The 20180-nt window shown below is 47.6% G+C and overlaps 6 protein-coding genes across 6 annotated transcripts; 1 reads left to right on the plus strand and 5 right to left on the minus strand.

Moving 5' to 3' along the window:
- Window positions 1-634: 634 nt before the first annotated feature.
- ACHE_31131A (pyrroline-5-carboxylate reductase family protein) lies at window positions 635-1310 on the minus strand (the record flags this gene model as incomplete). Its single annotated transcript, XM_043277826.1, has 2 exons — window positions 635-1215; window positions 1265-1310. 2 exons carry the CDS (start codon window positions 1308-1310, stop codon window positions 635-637), a joined length of 627 nt encoding a protein of 208 aa, XP_043135666.1.
- A 554-nt stretch (window positions 1311-1864) lies between these two features.
- Window positions 1865-2620, minus strand: ACHE_31132A (uncharacterized protein; the record flags this gene model as incomplete). Its single annotated transcript, XM_043277827.1, has 1 exon — window positions 1865-2620. One exon carries the CDS (start codon window positions 2618-2620, stop codon window positions 1865-1867), a length of 756 nt encoding a protein of 251 aa, XP_043135667.1.
- Window positions 2621-6387: 3767 nt separating this feature from the next.
- On the plus strand, window positions 6388-7700 carry ACHE_31133S (uncharacterized protein; the record flags this gene model as incomplete). Its single annotated transcript, XM_043277828.1, has 5 exons — window positions 6388-7011; window positions 7064-7228; window positions 7280-7357; window positions 7405-7506; window positions 7551-7700. The coding sequence occupies 5 exons, from the start codon at window positions 6388-6390 to the stop codon at window positions 7698-7700; spliced, it is 1119 nt and encodes a 372-aa protein (XP_043135668.1).
- A 34-nt stretch (window positions 7701-7734) lies between these two features.
- ACHE_31134A (uncharacterized protein) lies at window positions 7735-8328 on the minus strand (the record flags this gene model as incomplete). Its single annotated transcript, XM_043277829.1, has 1 exon — window positions 7735-8328. One exon carries the CDS (start codon window positions 8326-8328, stop codon window positions 7735-7737), a length of 594 nt encoding a protein of 197 aa, XP_043135669.1.
- Window positions 8329-15620: 7292 nt separating this feature from the next.
- ACHE_31135A (ferric reductase family protein) lies at window positions 15621-17702 on the minus strand (the record flags this gene model as incomplete). The annotated part of the gene is made up of 5 exons (XM_043277830.1): window positions 15621-15627; window positions 15685-16791; window positions 16837-17088; window positions 17137-17508; window positions 17557-17702. 5 exons carry the CDS (start codon window positions 17700-17702, stop codon window positions 15621-15623), a joined length of 1884 nt encoding a protein of 627 aa, XP_043135670.1.
- A 333-nt stretch (window positions 17703-18035) lies between these two features.
- ACHE_31136A (putative cysteine synthase B) lies at window positions 18036-19675 on the minus strand (the record flags this gene model as incomplete). Its single annotated transcript, XM_043277832.1, has 2 exons — window positions 18036-19414; window positions 19486-19675. The coding sequence occupies 2 exons, from the start codon at window positions 19673-19675 to the stop codon at window positions 18036-18038; spliced, it is 1569 nt and encodes a 522-aa protein (XP_043135671.1).
- Between the last annotated feature and the right edge of the window lie 505 nt (window positions 19676-20180).

Below are 20180 nucleotides of genomic sequence, written 5' to 3' on the forward strand. Positions count from 1 at the left end.
CCAAGGCTTGCTCCAAGCGAGTTGCAGTCTAGATTGAAGCTCAATAAAGAACCTTTTTCTTTTTCTTTTTTCCAGTTTGAAGCCGAACAAGAAAGTGGATAAAGACAGATTCTAGACAGCTCGAACACTTCCTCTTTCCGTTTTGGTGCTCACCCCTCGCCCCTTTTGCTCACTGGGTAGACCTGACCACGCCCTAAGCGCCCTCAGCTGATGCACTGAGCAGGGACTGAGCAGAGAGATGAGTAGCCTGAGTAAGGTAGCCTCAATAAAATGCGCCACGCTAGAGTTGCACCCATGTTCATTTCCTTCTTCTAGTACTTTTCACCGTCATTGCCCTTTACCCTCTCAAGTAGGAGACGGCATCATCAATGTGGCAGGGGATTGCGGTCATTTTCCTTCTGTCCCACCAGTGAGGCATAAATTCAAGTGGAATAGTCTGACTGGCCTCTTTCATTTTTTCCACATGCCAATATCCATCATCGCAGGTTTCTTAACTCATGAGCACCTGCTGGCAGGCCATCTAAGCGTAATATCAAATATTCAAATTATACAGAGCATGATAAGTCGATTTCCTCCATTCCAAAGGATGATCCGGCAATCTCTAATCTGTGCTCCTTTCAGGGAAAACCTTTCTCTACAGTCTGATGCCTTCCTGACGGTCGTGCCTCTGCTTGCACCACCAAGTGTTAACTAGCTTCAATTCCTTCAAGACTGCTTTAACCCACATCGTTTCGTTTGTGATTTGAATATATGGCTCGGGTACAGCAGGCTCGGACATTTCAATGGCTGTGAGCGATTCGGATACCTGCGCGGCGATGTTGGGCAAGGCACGCACTACCCAGGCCCTCTCACTAGTGTTGCGAGCCCTAGTTTCGCTACCGTAGAGTACCTGCTCGAGCTTTTCCCTCGTCCAGCCCGCCGCAATGCTGATTAGGAGCTTGTTGGCTAAGGCCTCACGGAGTCCCGGCTGTCTTAGGACAGTCTCAATGTCGGCCGGATCAGTGCCTAGGATGATAATGTCTGACGCTTGCACTGCCTGGACATTGTTACTGTGAGAAACCACGAGTTTGTCGAGGTGCTGAGAGAACCTCTCCGCTAGCTTTTGTTCAGAATTTTGGCTGCGAACACAGGCAATTAACCGAGTGAATAGAGGCTTCTCTGCTTTGTCTGATGAAGCAGAGAGCACTCCTTTTAGGATAGCAGCTCCCTGGTTCCCTATTACAAGTCAGCTCGAGATACGACCATTACAAGAATGTCCACATACCACACCCTAGAAAACAGAGAGTCACGTTGCTGAGGTGTTTTGCCATGATGAGGTTGAATAACCAGAATATCTAGTCTCAGCACTTGAAAGAGTGCAAGCGGAAGAGAAGGGAAAAAGAACGGAAGGTAGCATTTACTGCGCGTACTCACATTTCTCCCCCTCATCGGGTACGTTTCCGATGAGGACCCGCCTTCCTCTTCTTCGCAATGTCAAGCCCTGGAGGAAGCAGTTCAATACTAATCAGTGCTTATATTTCTATTTTAATGAAGTCCCGACTATAGACCATCTCCAAAGTCCCAAAGTGTCCGAGGATGGGGTCCCACTGTCTCCATCTCCGCATTGGCTAAGAACCGCCCATGCTGCCATTGACCTTAAAATCCTCGCTTCGCACCTCATCAACCCATTAATCCTTTCTATGGTAGTAGATTTTAACAACTTACTTCGAGCACTTAATATTAGTCTAGATGCATTGGATTCATTTTGATTCTAGATCATGACGCGAAGGAAATGGGTTGAGAATGTGATCAAGAGCGTCAGGCGACAAATCAGGTTTTCACTTCCTCCTTGATAGGGTATACTACGCTAAAGAGCATGCAGCTGTCATATTGAAGCATGTTCTTGGCTTATGTCATCGTGGTTCACTTGAGGGTCCCCATAGGAAGATGCTAGATCCATGAACTCTTCAGTCAAGAACCATTCATCGAGGTTGAAATTGGACGCCGAATCTACCTCCAAATTTCCAACGTATCCTTCTGCCAACTGATTCCTCCAATCCCCAATGGGAACCGGAGGGCTTCTTGCTGTTGATGCTGGCGTAAGAGGACCTTCCCCGGCGTCCTGCACAACCGACCCGACGTTGTTCGGTGAGTGAGAGAATCTTTGTATTTCAGCATCACCAGGCCTCCTCTCGAACTCCATCATATACACTTTTATCGTGATTCCCAGAGTCTTCTTGAACACGCGACAAAGATAGCTCGGCGTAACCCCCACTTCTTTTGCCAACTCCTTCAAGCCTCGTTTCATCACAGATCCACCATGCTGTGTCCGTAGAAGTGCTAGTGTCTTTAAAACAACTTCTTCTTTGTCTCCAAAGAATAGAGCGTTATCCGGTTTACACCTCTTGCAGGGGCGGAACCCGTCACGCTGAGCTTCGAATTTTGTGTCATAGAATACAACATTCGCTCTCCGGGCAGGACGAGCCGCGCAGGTGGGGCGGCAGTATATCTTCGTGGATACCACACCGTAGACAAAAGAAAAATGCGAAGCAGGAGCGCGGTGCGTTATAGCGAGCCAGCGGGAGTGGCAGTCTCGAAAGCCATCAAGAGTGATTGAGGGGCTTAACTGAGGTGCTTGCATCTTGAGCTTGAAATGCAGCCCTGGAACTGGCAAAGCCTTGAATCAAAGCTAATAGAGTCAATGCATTAAAAATTGAGCGTAAAGTACATGGCTCTTAAGTATGCGATAAGTCTATGTGCCAGGAAGCGAGTGTCTCGATTGTTAGTACCTGATGAGATTTGACGGATAAACAGTTCGCCCGAGTAGCGAGGCCAGGAGATTCTTCATAGTCGACGCGCGCATACATATTGTAGATTGAGCACTCAACCAGCTGTGTACACCCACGTACGTTTGATAGGCAATATACCTCTTCGTTAAGCTAGCCCTCTCCATAGACCTCGTTAGTCCGGAATAAATCGACCCCCGATTTCCCTTTGAGCTACGATCCGAGAGACCCCCGCTTCATTTTTGAACGAGGGCGGCTCACTTGTAACCTGGCTATACCAAATTCAGGTATATGTGATAGGAGTATCCTCGGGTTGACACCCGTGACACCCGAGGGTTTCAGGGTCACTGCTTGATTATTATAAATCATTTCTCGTTTGAGGTGTACGGCAAGCCATAGCGGGTGCGTGGCTCTGAAACTTATGCATAGGATTTCTAGAGCGACCTGTAGGCCCAGGTATGTCCATATTGTGTACCTAACCAGGGGGAATATCGATTGATGCTATATCAAACGCGTTTTCCTTTTCTTTTCTTCCCCCCCCCCCCAATCTTGGTTGGAAGTAAACGGACAAAGTGAATTCCAAGCAATTAACGAGGAATGGCGCCACTCAAATGTTTTGGATATAACATAGATTCAATGGATCGCCCCAACCATGCAAGCAGAATGAACAGATTTGCCAATGTTGCACGGGATATTTACCATTTCACTCTCCAACTCCAGCCTTTCACTCTGATTCTGACGCTCAATAAACATAGAAAAGAACCCACATAGCACAGTCCGGCAAAAAGAGCAGTTGCCCAGTATCTTTCTTTGCTTGTAGCCTCTACTGCGTCGAGAAGGCTACCAGCGATAGGGATACTTGCCAACACCCCGAAAGCTACCACTGTGTAACAGCTTGCATAATAGCGCCCATAGTCGTATGTTTTGCAAAGCTGACCGAGACAGATCGGCGTCAAGCTCACATTTGAGCCGCTGAGAAACCCGAATAGAAGTATAAAGACCATCAGGAGTGCGTCATTCCCCAGACTTGGTACGACAATATCTGGTAGCCAAAAACAAACAACAGATATGACGCAAAGAAATAAACAAACAATCATGGTATTATATCGACCAAATCGGTCCGCTAGGTCACCCGCCACGTACCGTCCAACACTTGAAGCAGCATTGAGGATGGCGAGAAGCTGGTATGCAAATGCCGCCGATCCTGTCAAAGTATCTTGATGGGACAACCCCTGCCGATCAATGTAGTAGCTTGGAATGTATGTGATCGGTATGAAGTAGGCTAAGTCCATCAAAACAACTCCAGCGGTAGTGAGCGCCATAGCTCCTGTCCCATCCATGAATATTCGCGGGTCCGGCAATGTATCTCGCCAGGTCGTCTTTTCCCCTTTGCGCGGTGGAACCCTGCTTCGACAAAATGCCACGCTGATTGTGCATAGCACAAGCAAAACAAACCCGACAATTCGAATTGACCAACCCCAGCCAACTTGAGGTAGAAGGGATTGTATCATCAGGGGAATGATGATACCGCCGAAGCTAGATCCTATCCAAGCTATACCACTGGCAAACGCACGTCGCCTCATGAACCAATGAGCAACGCAGCCCATCGATGGTGTAATAAGAAGAGATGAACCGATGCCAGTCAATATGGAGAATGAAAGGAAGATCTGATAATATTCTGTATCTGTATTAGTACGCGAATGAAGGTCTTAAGAACCAGACCAAATGGATATTATTTTCTTTCTTTGGCCCATGTTAGGCAAGAGCATCTTACCTGTACAGGCACTAAGCGAGAAAATACCAATGAGTGTGCAAACAGTCCCCGCAATGAGCAGTGCACGAGGACCCATTGCGTCAAATGTCGGACCAACTTGCGCTCCACAGACCCAATTTACGAAAGCGTAGATGGAAAATATCCAGCCGAGGGTAGATGATTTCTCTTCTGGTAGAAGCACCTCGGAGACAACGACTTCGAACACGCCAGCAGAGTTGTAAATACCCATTGATGCTGTCAAACCACACCATGCACCCAGCACCACCAGCCAGGCATCTCGACCACCCTCGGGGTAAGTGATTTCGGAAATCTCGGGGTTGGACTCGGCTGTTGGAGGGAGGCAGTCTGTGAATTTTTCGACATCCGAAGATGGAGAAGGCCGTTTACTGTCAATGAGCGTCTGCATGTTATGCGACGCGTGAGAAGCATTCATCAAAGCCCACACCAGACTCTAGCAGAGAAATCTGAAAATTTTGGTTTCAGTAGCTGCAAATGCTCAGCGAGAAGTGGTCGAAAAGAAAGTGTTCAATGAAGCGGGCAATTGCAAAGCTGTCTGGGGAGACGAACCCCCTCCTATTTATAAGCACTTGTTGAACCGTTCTTTTTTGATACGGGAATCAATAGATGAGTTCTCGATCTAAACACGCCATCTAAGCAAAAATGACAAAGAAATGAATTGGAACTCGAAAATGTACTCGAAGTAACCAATCAGAGCCGAAGGACCGATTGTGTACTCAAATTGGCCAATCAGCAATAAGAACCACTGGGCGAACTCAATGTGGCCAATCAAAGGGCTCATTAGATCTCTAGAAACATGTATACCATCATGTCAAAAGTCATCAGGCAAAATCACCATTCTTGACAAGCGGTAGAGGCTATCTAGCACTATACTGTAAATGTGGATTTCGAATACTTTTGCCATCCCACTGCAGCGCCAAAAATGATGGGATTAGGAAAATTGTGGTTCCCGAGTAAGGGTTTTTATACCGAAGGAACAGGGATCAAGTCGATATTTGGCAGTCATGTCACATGGTCAGCATATCAGTGATATGTTCCAGCATAATGACGATACGAAATAACATAGCAGGGCTACAAGGCATCATAGCAGTGATATGGAATAACGGATCACTGATATGACCAAGATATATTAAGGACGCTTATTCATGTACTTAACTTAGTTCTTTGCAATCAATTCAAGTCATTCAGCGTTGGTTACCTTTTGTGACGGTGCGGCTCAACACTGCAGCAATGGATGATACATCACAAATACTGCTACTCAGCCATGTCGCCAACAATCCTCTTAAAACCTCTTCATTGTCTAGAAAGACTCCCTTTCCTCTTTTCTTCTCCAGATCCGATATTCTCGTCGATGGCTACAATAGCCTAGATAGGAATATCATTTCGTTATTATTTACTAGTCTGAGCCCGTGATACCTTTCTAGTTTCTGACTTGTCTGCACTTAACCAGGAACCTAGTAACTATACATAATCAGTTGGCCTTGTTTCTCTATTTGCTACCTTACTAATCATACTTGTCTTACAAAGCCTGGAGGGGGGCGATATACCCATTGATGCATTATCAACTCACATTGGACCTTGACGATGACCGATATTTGGAAAAGGCGCGAGCTGAAAGATCTGCACCATGACGTGTCGGCAGTCATATACAGCTGAAAAATGAAAGCTGAAAGATGGATAAAAGCTGAAGAGCTGAAGAGCTGAAGAGCTGAAGGGTAAAGGCAAATGACAAAAATGGCGCACTCGAAAGGTATATAAAGACTGTTTCTGGCAGCTCAACATTAATCATTCAGAACTCTTCAACTTCTACTCTATCCACAATCTACCATCATGTCTCCAATTCCCCATCTTTTCGTCAACAAACAAGATGTCATACAAACTGAGAAGTGGGAGAGCCTCCTCCTCGCCAACAAAGACGCATACAAAAACTGCGTGGTCAAATCCATCACTCATGTCAAAGACGTGCACAACACATGGTACCACGAGTATCTTCAGATTTTAATCGAACAAACCAGCACAGGAGCTCGCACTCGCATCATTGCTGAGCGACAACAAGCACAGGACCAAATCATCATCGGTCGATGGAAATGGGCCGCCAAATCGTTGGCAAGCCTCGGTTGCATCTCATCTTCCAGCTCAGGCAATAGTCTGGGCGATACTGCCAGTGGGGTTGATCTTCCCCTGCCTCTGTACACGATATACCTGCAGGATAACAGTCTCGGCGTTCTTGATCTGGCTAATGTCCTAGCCGGGACTACCAAAGAGCACCGGAATTACGACTTTGCGTCATACAATTGTTACTGGTTCGCGGAGGCGAGCTATTGGGCAGTTCAAAAGAAATGGAAGTACGTGGAAAAGACGTGGCAGTACAGCCACCTGCGTCACAAACTCCCTGATCTTGACAAAATTCCATCTCTGAATCCCATGCTTGATCTTTTGCGCCGTTTGGAAAGGGTAAGGTCTCGTATATGCTTCGCATAAGGAATATAGAGTAACAGAACCGCAGGGAATGAGACAAATTGCAGCACGGCAATTTGAAGAAGAAAGATCGGGTGGCATGACCATCTCTGCTGGAGCTCCATCAGGATTCGAGTTGAGTTTGCGCGAGGTTTATAGAAATGCAGTCCTTTTAGAAGCAGATGATGACACTGCTGCTTGGCAGATCATAGAGGTATGTTCTCTTCTTTTCTAGTTATCGAATTCATCTAATGCTTTACTATAGAATGAGGTGAATACCCTGGTTAAAAAGAATGTCGAAAATGAGGCCACAGCCTCCAAGTTGGGAGACCCCCAGAAGCTGGTATGTTGATATGCCTCGGTGGAGATTGCGGTGCTAACAACAAACAGATTGAGGATCTGCATATTCAGGAAGCATACGATGCTGTTACCCAGGATAGCGAGAGTGCCAAATACATCGAGGTGTTTGACAAGTTTGGTAACCAGAAGCAGGTACGTTGGACACTCGTACGGATTTTTCAAAGCTAACTTTTCAGACCGAGGAAGAGCCGAAGAACCAGATCCAAGATTCTACCGAAGATGAAGAGAGCGTTATATCCCAAGGTGACCTGCTCAAGGCGCAAACTGTTCTCAAAGTCTTGGTTGGACGGTGGTTGCTGGAGTCTGAGAAGGAAGCCAATGCTTGATATCGTCACATCTACATAAACTTTCTATAGCCAATCAATCAGTCTTGTACTCGGGATCCTCCGATAATTCCACCCCCCAGAATCTGCGCATCCGCTCTCGGAACAATTCATAGCACGATCCCATTCTGAGAACCTTCATCTGTCCAAAGTCCATATTGGTGGATGGTCGTCCGTAGATATGATACCGTTGCAGGCCATAGTCCACAATCAAATCCGCTGCATCTTTAACCTCATCTTCGATGTCCTCCACTCTAAACTTTTGTCCACTCCCAGTAATATTCGCACTGGATCCAACCATTATCTGACCGGCTTCATAATTGAGTCTGCATATCTCTCGTAATAGTGATCCCCCACCCACAAACATAGCAATCGTCCCATTCTTGGTAATATTCCCCAATGTCTGCGGTGACAACGTCTGCAAAATCGGATGGTCGCTCTTATACGGCGCCACAATCCCAAACCCCATATCCATATCTTGAGTAAGCACACGCGTCATCTCAAAACGTCTCTCATCCAGAATATGCAGTTCACGATGAAGCTCATATGATCCTACAATCCCCTGAGCATGTCCTGGCCGACGTTGTTTGGCCGCGAACGCCTTTTCGATGGCTTCAGCCGAGGATGCCATCAATCCATAGCCCGCTTCTGTTGGGACGATGGCGAGACCACCGGATTTGAGAACGTTGAATACGCGGGGGGCGTCATTCCTGACATTTGGGAGATGCGCATTTCAGGGAATGGTTTGGTCAGTGTATCTTGTCATGCTGGTCATGATTTAGTTGACCGGGAATGATGGAGGACAGTCTTGTGAGAGGGGGGTTTATGTTATTCATGTTGGCCGAATAATAATCTCAAAGCTTCAGTTAACCTGTTCATAGGATATCTGATATCCTGCTTTTTGATCCAGTTGATGGTATTGGCTGAGAAATAGGGTGGCTGGGGCTGAATGTATGCATTGCGCAGGCATTATAAGTTCTTTACTTATTTGCCAGACCTTGTTGTATCAGCTTCACGTGATTATATGGAGTCGAGGCAGAATCATTGGATGATAGTTGGAGGTAGATATGCAAGGAAAAGGGATCAAGTTGATATTGAAGCGGGGTCTCTCGGATCGTAGCTCAAAGGGAAATCGGGAGTCGGTTTATTCCGGACTAACGAGGTCTATGGAGAGGACGAGCTTAACAAAGAGGTATATTGCCTATCAAACGTACGTGGGTGTACACAGCTGGTTGAGTGCTTAATCTACAATATGTGTGCGCACGTCGACTATGAGAATCTCCTGACTTCGCTACTCGGGCCAACCATTCATCCGTCGATTCTTATCATGTTACAGCATAACGACGATACGAAATAATATAGCAGGACTACGAGATATCATAGCAGTGATATGGAATAACCGATCACTGATACGACCAAGAAAGATATGTAAGGACGCTCATTCATGTACTTAGCTTAGTTCTTCGCGATCAATTCAACAACACCCGTCGTACCTTAGAAGAGCGTCTTGAAGAATGGGCTTTTTGATTGTAACAGAAATCCCAAAGCCCTGTATCCTGTTGCCCGATCCTTCGAGTGGCTATCCCAAATACTCATCAAGTACAAGCTCTATGTCACGCAGAACTGAAGAATCACAACATCAAGGTCAATTACCATGGCTGTCTAAGCCACACATCGAATGGTTTCAAGTTTCTCCCGAGGAAGCAGTTGTCGTTATTCCGAAGTGGTGTATGTGAATGTTGACTCCCTATCCTCATTTTAGCCGATCGACGGGGAAGAAAACATCTGAAGGAGCTGAGCCCTTCCACGAAGTATGAGGTGAGACTGACTATATATGAGACCACAGAATTACCGACTTAGACACGACTAAAGGAGAATGGCAATCGGAAAAGTATATCCAGCGCGATAGCCTGTGTGGTCTTCCTGTCCAATCGCAGGCCATGGAACATCGACCGAGTCAATACTCAGTGCCAGTAGTTGAACCTTGTTCTCATCATCGGCGCACTCAATTTTTGGCATTTGCCAGATTTTGAATGGCGGTAGTGCCATTCCCGAAATTATGGTGATGCTCAATAAGGATGGTTTTTGTCTTGCCTCATGGATCTCCCGTCGCTGCCATATGGGTCTTTGTTGAAGCGATCACCTCTAAAGCCGATCTGTAAAACGAGAATATGAGTTTAGAATACTAGCAGGAGATCGTATAGTTACTAACGTCAGGTTTGATTATCCAGGTAATACTGGCCGAATTCGCGTTGTTGGAATCGTCACTAGACGCCCGGCTGGTCGCACAGAATGGATGCCCTCGGTAACCAGAGAAGATCATCTTTGCCACAATATAAAGTCATCACCAGGTGTCACATTTCAAGGACTGTCTGCCTCGAAGGATAGCTAACCTTGACCCTGGATCATCTATACGCGTTTCAGGAGTTGAAATGTCCGTCAGACGCTGGTATTCGGATCTCCGTCTGTTGGCCATTAATCATATGGTCATCGGTGTGGTATAGCATTACATTGTGATGGATCGATCATCTGCTAATCTTCTTAGACCATTAGAGGCCTAGCAGCACCAGTCTACGACTTCATAGCTCAATTTCCACGGCGGAATTGACTCTATAGCCATTTATGAACCAAAACAACAAGCGTTGTATGGGAATGGTCCCTTGTGGGCTCCGTTTATGTAGATGTTGAAGTCGGTATGTTGAAGTCCTAATTCAGCAGATTCAGAGGCTTCCCACTTGTTGCTCGAAATACTTTGGGACACGATGCTTCCTGTCACACGGTCACGACTGTAGGATAGATATAGCCGGTATCCGTCTTCCGATTTTGAGGTAGCATTGGCCCCTGGTTACGGGGCTTCCCCGTTAGTGAAAGAAGAATTGCTTGCATCCCCTCACTTTTTACAGTCCGTGGAGTGTTTCGATTATCATGTTCCTCAAGTATCTGGTTAAACCGGACAAACCGTGCATTGATGAAACAAACGAACAATGATAAGAGGCTCAGAAGCCAGCCACCCATCATGATCAACCCATATAGAGGCCGATTACCCCTCGCTCAAATTCAAAAATGTATTGCCCATGACGATGTCCGTCGACGTGGTGATCATATCGGGCTGGCGCTTGGGATTCTTCCCAGTGACGGCTCATCTATTTCACGCATGGATTTTTTTGAACCCACGACCAATCAGTGAAAACAAATGAGGCCGTAGCCCTGTAGACATTGGGTTCATGCATGTCTGTTCCCGTGTGCGTGTTTAAATATTTGGTACTGACGAAGTCGGATCAAAGTTTGGTAAAGGAATCCTCTATACTTGGTGAGGGTGCAATGTGGCGGTATTCGTCTTGCTTGTAAAATCACTGAGTTCTGTATCGTCATGGATATCGGATCTATAGCATATCAGCGCCGTAAGATAGGGCTTGTAACCGTGGCTTAATGACCTGATGTAGATCTTAATTTTGAAGCCCATGTCCGATGTGAGTGGTCATACCACCTGGTGAAGAGAGACGTGTACGGATTTGGGAGGGGTGGGGGGGTTATCGGAGCCACGATGAATTAATGATATTTCCAACTAAATGGGAAGATGGAGCTTGGTCGGCGGAGTCCAAAAGGCGTGGATAATTGTTGCACTTGCACCGGGATCGTCTCGTAGCTGAAGGAATACAGAAAATCATTCGCCACCCTTTGGTTCTCCGCTTCAATAAGCTTGGTTTTTGAATCCTCTGTCCGTCTTCAGTTGACCGGCTTGAGTACTGATTTAGGTAGAGATGGACACTTACCATCACTGAGATCCGGGAACGTAGAGTGTAGCACATGCTACACAAGCAACAAAGCAGAAGCATTTCGCCTCTATAGAGATGGATTTCGTACCTTAATGAGTATTTCTAACAGCAGGGAAAAGCCAAAGATGCCTTAACGTTTGGCGATACCCAATGACGATATTCATGACAGAAATATTCGAAAGCCACAGGTATAACGGCGTTTGGCGAGCGCTTATTACAATGGCCAAGGGCGTTTTGCCATGTTTTCCATCTGCTTGTCCCATGCAGACGCGAAGTGCTCTGATATCGCTGGTGTAGCGTGCTAATAGGTCTGGACTCTAGGGCAAAATCTCGGTCAGCATGCGGCGTGGAAGTGTCAAAGAGTATCATGCTGTACTGCATAGCCCCGCGTGAGAACCGGCCCAGTGTATTTGTAAGGATCGATTCTTGTGTTTGGTTAGAAAAATGGGAAGTTGATTCGAGTAGAAGAGAGAAGTCCATTACATCCAAAATCATGTCCCAGTCCGGCGATAACATAGCGTCTTTGCTTGACTCCCTTACAAGCGGGATCGCGGACGTTAATCATTCCAGAATCCTTTCACTGTGAACAGACGACAATTATAGTGGTCGGCAACTTGGTGCCTAAAAGGACACATAGGACGCGGGAAAACTAGCGGTATATAGAGCGTATATATCCCTGTAAAGCCAGGTCAGTAACTCGTTTCCTTCTAGAGCGAGACATACTAGCACACAATATATCCAGAAGCGAATGATCAAAGAAGGTAATATTAATTACTACCATCTTATTTTTTTTTTTTTTTTGATGTTGAAACGCGGAACTCCGTAGACAGCAGCAAAGGAAAGGGACATTTCACCTCGACCACCAGTAAGTCGCCGCTATCTCCCCGATATCCCCGATGTAAATCAAACCGTTTGCTGGACAGTGCCTCCATAATATTAGAAACAGGGCATGGCAACTCCTTCGAAAGTCTTGTCCAGAACCCCATTTCGCCGACATACACTTCTCTGTCAGCCCAAGCAAGGCTTTTGCGTCTCTGCATCAAATCAAATTGATAAATAATGAAAGTCACATACGAGCAGCGTCATGGATTTCTGCAAATGCAACATTTAGCTCATTCGTATCCAACGTCTTCCTCGGAGCCTTGTATTTGCGACGGAACATACGACAGCGAGACCCAATGCTAAACCAGATTACTTTTTTAATAGGCTAGCATAATCAGCCACCACAGCGCGAGGTTCATTGTCAGCGTGTCGCTGCGCTCTCCCCATGGAATTGATAGCACCAAGCCACCAAGGCCAGGGAGGGTTATATGGTGTTGAATTTCTCGTTGCGCACAAACGGCACGGATTGATCCATTTTTGTTAATCGTGTCGAACTGGTCTTGCGTTCAATATCTGCAGCGTGTTGATAGCTTTGCTTTTCACTCCCTCACTCTCAGCGGTATCTGCTCACTCGTGGTCGCCCAGAGGCACGAACTGAGTTTCAGGTGTTCTACGCTGGTTACGGCATGGATAAAGGCACTTGCGGAGGCACGATTATTTTGGAGTCGGTAGCTCCATGCAAATACCGTTATGTTCTCATTGACATGGTTGCCGCATCTTGTGTGACAATCTCCTCGAACAATGGAGCCCGCGGAGAGCGTAACGGGCTCCATTGTAGCATAAAGAGCGAAAAGCAAGCCACGGTCAATGTACAGAACATCTTGAACTCTGCACCTCACTCCGCTGTGCTGCAGGGCAGTATAGTATATAGCACGCAAATCTGATAGGAACATTGTTGTCATATCTCTGCAAAGTATTACATGTGAGTGCCATATTTTTCTTAAGGGGGCGGGATACCAACATATTTTTCACACAGGAAAGATACCTACTTGTGCAAGCCCTCCGAGATGTCTGATACCAGTATGAGAACAATATTCCCATTGTATGTGCCCCAGAGATATGCGAATGTTGCCTGATTGTTGTCTGTCCTCGTAAGCATTGGGTTACGAGATTGTCTCCGAACCTGAAGTCCATTTCGTGTGCCAGTACGTTTCACTTTCAACCACAGCCCCGACCAACTGACCATGGGGTAGGATTCATGGCGAATAACGGCAAACGACCAAGAGCATCCAACCGGATGGCACCAGACCAAAGCTCTCAGGGCGAGATAGACGGAGGCATTATGCTGTGAATCGGTCAAAACTGCGATGTAACCACAGTTCGCGTTACCGGACTAGTTCTAGAGGTTTGGCCACCTCTTTTTCCTCTGGCTTCCACCTGGTCTCTTCCATACTACTTTGAACGCTTCTTCATGGCTCCAAAATATCTGCTACCGCCATTTTCGAGTGTAGTTGATTCATTGGCTGACTCACGCAGCAGTGCGGGAGGTCGCTGTGCGTATCTCGATCCGGGGCTAACACTCACATAACGGTGGAATTCAGAGCCGTAACATTCATGAACAATAAACACAGACAACGTGTCCGGATTAGCTTAAATTCGATATTGGCATTCAAGGAAGGCAACAGCTGTGGCCCATATGACTTTCATCCTCTCAACCGACTTGTTGCCAAGGTGAACGGGACCGTATATATCTATGACAGTATGTTAGCCTCGTATCATCCTTCTTCTTCAGCAGGGATATACTAACAGAACGAAATTCGGCATAATTGACATCGGATTTAATCCACCACACCCCAAAAACAAAAAAAAGAACAAATCTTCAGTGGCTCTACATGTTCGCGGAGAGTCCTTCGGGTGTTTATCTTTGCAAGCCCTGACTTTGGCTTTATGGTGCTAGTTCTTCTGGTTCTTTTCGGTTATCAAGTATCGGGAGAAAAAGCGTACCAGGAGGACTTGGTCGGCAGCAAGAAATACCATTCGTGCTGATGCTTGTCTTTCACTTGTTGTGTGACATCTGGTGAGAGAAGGTGCTGTTTGCACCCTTGCGACACCTGTTGTGTGCGGTCTTTCAGTGGGCACGGCTCGGCGTGTAGAACTCGGTAACAAATGGCGGTGGCCAAGAGCATTTACCCAAATATCGAAGCACGATAACAGCGGGTTGATATGATCAAAGCAATATTGGGTACATGTTAAGATGCATCCAAAGCCGGTGACTTCGTATAGAAGGACAGCTATCTTGGAGCCATTTCATCAACGCCCAATCAATTATGTAGCCAAGCCACAGACAGCCGTCAAGCATGGTTTCAGTTCAATATTGCCACTCGCTGGAGGTGATCAATGGAGTATGCCGCGTCTGTTTTGCCTGTCTTAACGGAACGATTGAGCATGGTAATATATAGAGCGTATATCTGCATGGTACGTTATTATCAGGTCTTCTGTAAAAGGAGAGACACTCACAGAATAGAACCACAGCTGCTTCATATATGAACTCATCCAATTTACCAGGGGCCACTGCCGATGAAGAAATTGTCGAATCTTCCAGCAGGTCTGGTCTCCTAGATTGTAGATAGGTTAGCAACTCTTAAAGCACTACAAACCCAAAGAAAGCATTGCGCAGACATTCATCGATTTCATAAAGTACTTGCTTTCGTTCCACCTCGTTCGCGCTCGGAAACTCTTGTCGACTACGGATAATCAGGGCGATCTGGAAGTATCTGTTGGAGTATCGACTTCGTTGACAAGAACAGACCATTCGTGCTGGTGAGATGGTCTCCACAAAGCTTTATGCTCTTGATCAAGTCCAGGACGGTATATGGTCACAGCAAACAGATCATGAGAAGCAAAAAACAATTATAGACGATATATAGTTCTTCAAATGAAGACGGTCGTATATAGAAGTATATAGAATAGGTGCAAGAAGGATGGGATTGGTATATACGGAGATAAAGGTGATGTGAATGCTTTGAAGAAGACGCTCATATACACTTTCCATGAAGAACTATATTGAATGGAGAAAGCAGCTAGAATGTTCGATCAGCAAAGAAAGGGAATATCCTTTGATTACTGCCTATGGCGCGTGCAGGAACAGTCAGTGATGACATGTCAGATGCAAACAGATGCGGCAGCCCGGTTGACCAGAGACACACAGGTGCATGATCATACAGGGAAGAACAGAGAAACAGAATAATGCAAGTATCCATTCCCGATGCAAAACTTTTCATGTATTTACACAATTCCACATCAACATAATCAACACACATTTCGCTCACCACCTAGAAAAATCAGTTAGCCATCACCCACACTCTAGAGAAAAGGTCAGGAAAACCCACGAAAAAGGCTCTGTATGCAAAAACACCTCCTCGACATTCCCCCTTAGCACCTCCCTCTGCGCCCGCGCAGCCGCATTACGCGTATCATGCAACATACTAGCCGGCCCGCAAACAAACACTCCAACCCGTTTCCCCGATTCTCTGTTGGTAGCAGCAGCGACGATCTCGGGGAGGTTAGGCCGGAACGGTCTATTCACAGCGATGCTGTATGATCCCGAGCATGTGGATGCAGAGGTTACATTTTGTTCGGGGAGGTCTTTGTTTTTGGTATCGCTTGGTTCGGCGTCTGGGTCTGGGTCTGTGGTGTCTTTGTTGGTAGGGGCGGGTTGGTTGTGAGATGTGATGTAGACAGAGATGGAGTTGTTTTTGGAAGCGTTGAAGGTGGATAGTTTTGTTTCGACTTCGTCGATATACCAATCTGCCATGTTCTGCTGGCGAGTCGCGAAGACAATTTGGATATTTCCGTGTGCGAGGGAAGGTTGTTTCAGCGCTTCTTCGAGAACCGATAATGAGAATCCGCCACCTGAGCCACCAGCGATCACAAGTATATGATCGAACTGTCCGAGACGTGTTTCAGAAAGCCCCCCATACGGACCCTCCAACAAAACCTTCCTTGTGCAACTGGGACTCTTTTCAGCGATCTTGGCAAGACGGCCTGTAACACCGTGTTTTGGCTTGATGTAGAAGACAATCTCGGATGCTTTCCCGACTCTTTCTGGATCGTAGGCGATGGAGCTGATCGTGAACGGATGTGCTGTGAGCGAGTGTAGGCCGAGGGTGAAGAAGCGGACGAAGACGTGTTGGCCGGGGTGCCAGGATATGATGGTAGGGACCTTCACGCGGAGGAGGCCGGAGGGGAGGAGGTCGAGGGTTGCGGAGTGGACGCCGTGGATGAAGTAGGTGCGGATCTGGGCTGTGAAGAGGGAGAGGAGGTAGATTGCGCCGGCGGCGATGAAGTAGTCCCTAGTTGAGTTAGCGGACATCAGTGTATGAAGCGGGATATCGTACCAGGAGGATAGTCGGAAGTCGCAGTGGAAAAAAAAGAAGAGAATGAACAGCAATGCGACGATGAAGTGAGTTGCTTTGAAGAATTCGTAGTACCGATTCCTATACAATTAGCATCATCTCACCACCATGCGAGTGTTGGCATACCGTATAGATGGCAATGACATGACCGTCAAATAAGCCTGTGGAATAAGCGTTGCAACACCGGTCCAGTATGTCAAGCTCGTGTTCCACTCCATAACCATATCGCCCTTGTGGATATGATACACGATAAACGGGAAGGTGTGAATCAGGCCGAGAACGAACATGGCATAACTAGACCATTGATGAAAGACCTGCAACTTCTCATGAGGCACACCAGTCAACGCCGAGATCATATTCGCTTTGGCTCCGAACGCCCTATCAGCCTGTCAGCATATGCGGCACACTCCAGACCTCCAGACGTACAAAACAAAGGGCAGCACAGCCAAAGCCATCCACCCCGTCCTCGTTGCAATAGGCGGACTGCTCCCATAAGAGCCGGTCTGCACCTCAGGCCAGTAATAGGGCTTCGGACCGAGCGTCATCGCAAAACAGAACACTGTCCCCGCAAGTCCGAGTAGGATAACCCCCAAACTTGGCGACCAATACCTCACGACCGGCAATTCATACCCCCTATACGCTAAATACCGTAACCCCGCCGTGGCCTTCTTCCAAGCGGCACTCCTCTTGACTTGAACCGGCGCATACTTGGCTAGAAAATTGGCGATGGCGAAGACCCCGATCGTCGCACAGAAGAAATATACTGTATTGAGCGAGTACACGTGGTCAGCCTCATACCTGCAACGGTTAGTCAACCTCTTCCGGAAGCAGTTGAAAAGTGCCTACCAGTATCTCCAGTGGTAGTTGCGATATGCGCATTGCTCGGGAGTCATGGAGCAGCTGTCGGCGCGGGAAGAATGTAACATCACCGGTTGGTCCAACCAGGGGACGCCCCCGGAGCCAGAGCCTCCCGACATGTCCATGTCCATCATCTTGCAGTTAGTAGTATTATTAGTATTCTACAGTGTAAAGTCAAGAGGACGAAGCATTATTGATATATTCATACTTAAGATTAAAATACGAGAACACGTGCCGGCAACAAGGTCATTCGAAATGGTTATTGTTGATTGGTTAATAACCCCCGGCAATGCTCACAATTGAGCAGATTTCAAGCGTTTTAGCGCCGGGAGTTAATTGGGATGTGCTGAGCACATTTGCGCGCATTTATTTCTACACACTTTGACAGCGGATGCTGATTCCGTACCATTATTCGTATTCAATCTGAAGACACATTTGAACATGAAAATATACACAAATGATAGCGATCAATTCATCGGGCCAGATGCCACCGGGACTGCGGTCGGATAGGGCATCTCATGCTTTTCTTCCACCGGCGCAGGGACCTCAACACCACCCTCGGTCCATAGACCGTGGTCACGCAGTGCCTGGTATCCTCCCCGCAGACTGTCACCCTCGATTCCCTTTGCCCGCAGAACACTCGTCGCGATTCTTGCCGTGTCCCCATTATAGCAAATCACCAGCACATGGCGTCCCTTTAACTGCGCAATGGCCTTTTCTTCACTGAAAATCCCCTCTAATTCGCGCCACTCGGCTTCCAGGACCTGCGGGTCCGAGAACGGCTTCGGAGTGTGGGAGTTCAGACTCTGCAACGGGATGTTGACGGAGCCCGGGAGGTGCCAGGTGGAAAAGTCGGGAGCGGTGCGGAGGTCGAGGACGCAGCATTGCGGGCGGAGGATGAGGTTGGAGAGGAGGTTTTGGGTGAGAGATTTCGGGGTTTCGTAGAAGTGGGTGAAGAGGACGATGGGGCTGCGTTCCCAGCTTTCGTCGTAGCGGTAGAGATCGACTTGTGTTAGGTCCTCATTGCGAATGGGATGGAACTTGTCAGCTCCCAGCTTCGAAAAGTACTCGGAGATATACTGGTATGGCAAGTCGCAGCAAAGGAACACAGAGTGGATGAGGCCATCCGGACCGGCGAGTTCAGACAGAGTCCCTGCCTCCTTGCGTTTCTCGAACATCTGGAACAACCCCTTCAGATTGAACCCAGACGACGGCCCACAAACAATACCCTCGCGGCACAAATCCAACGACCACGAGAAAGAGTCATAAGAGTTCACCTCCTCAATAACATCCACCGCAGCCCTCCACGGAAACTCAACCGGCGCCAACAACGCAAACGATCTCGGCCCAGGAACCCTATCTCCCGCCGCCGTACAAACTCCCAGCCTTACCACACTAGGCTTCGCTTCCTTAAAATACGTCCCCAGACCCGTCATAGTCCCTGAGGTCCCCATCCCCGCGCACAGCACGTTGATCTCGGGTAACTGTTTGAAGATCTGTGGCCCCGTCCATCGCACATGCGCGCCCCAGTTATCATCATTCTCGTACTGGTTCGGGTTAAGGATCTCCCCGGATCCCAGGGCCATCGATCGCGCATTCTGAATACCCCCGCGCTCATCAAACGGCTCGGGCTGCGAAGGTCCTCCGAAGAGCGTGATGTCGAGCCCGAAGAACTGCATAAGGCGCAGTTTAGCTTCGGAGGTTTTATTGCTCAGAAACGCGCGCACGTCGTCGATGCCGTGCATTACCCGGGCGATCATGGCCATGGAGATCACGGTTGAGCCCGAGCTGTATTCGATGACAGTTTTGGTGGAGGGTGTTACGCTTGATTGGAGCATGTTCATTGCTATGCAGGATTAGATTAGTATCGATGCAGCGACACGTAGGGTCTTTTTCCCTCGGGGTGGGTAATGTTACCTGGCATGGCTTTGACATTGTTGGCAGGATGCATGGTCATCATCTTTGCATAGATGCGGACGCCATCCTTGTAGAATGGATTCAAGTGCTCCGGCAGCTCAACCAACGGTAGCGGAGGCGCTGAGTCCGGGTCGAAGTATTTCTTCAGGGCGTCTGGGCCCGTGTAGACGTTTCGTTCGTTTCCCGCCATTGTGCCTCTGAGATGAAGAACTGAAGGAAGAATGACAGGTCTAGGGTTGGAGCACAGAGTACAGCAGAGGGGTAGCTTATAAAGCCCTGCGCGTACAAGCTTCCCCTCTTTAATTCTCGTTTATTTTCCCGTCCTTGAACTTTCAATATTTCGCCTTGTCCTATTAACTTTTGCCAATAACCGCGTCAACGTACCCCACTATACAGCAACCCTCCGGATGCCAGTGACAGCGAAACTACTACTATACTCGGTATATGCGGGAAACATCCGACAACAACACGCATTGAACCCTCATATGCGAGTTGTTTGCCGACGGGATACATTCGCCATGCAAGCCCAGACAATATGAAAAAGTACCTTTGAGGCCAATGCCCAGAAACCTCGAGATGCTTGATGCAGTCAAGATCAGCCCCGTAATGTCGGCTGAAGCCTTGAGTTACTCTATCAAGGAGGGTAGGAAGCACACAAGCGCCCAGCGATCGCTATCCTCACGAACAGGGTACTC

Source organism: Aspergillus chevalieri, chromosome 3, assembly GCF_016861735.1.
Source record: "Aspergillus chevalieri M1 DNA, chromosome 3, nearly complete sequence".
NCBI classification, from domain to species: Eukaryota; Fungi; Ascomycota; class Eurotiomycetes; order Eurotiales; family Aspergillaceae; genus Aspergillus; species Aspergillus chevalieri.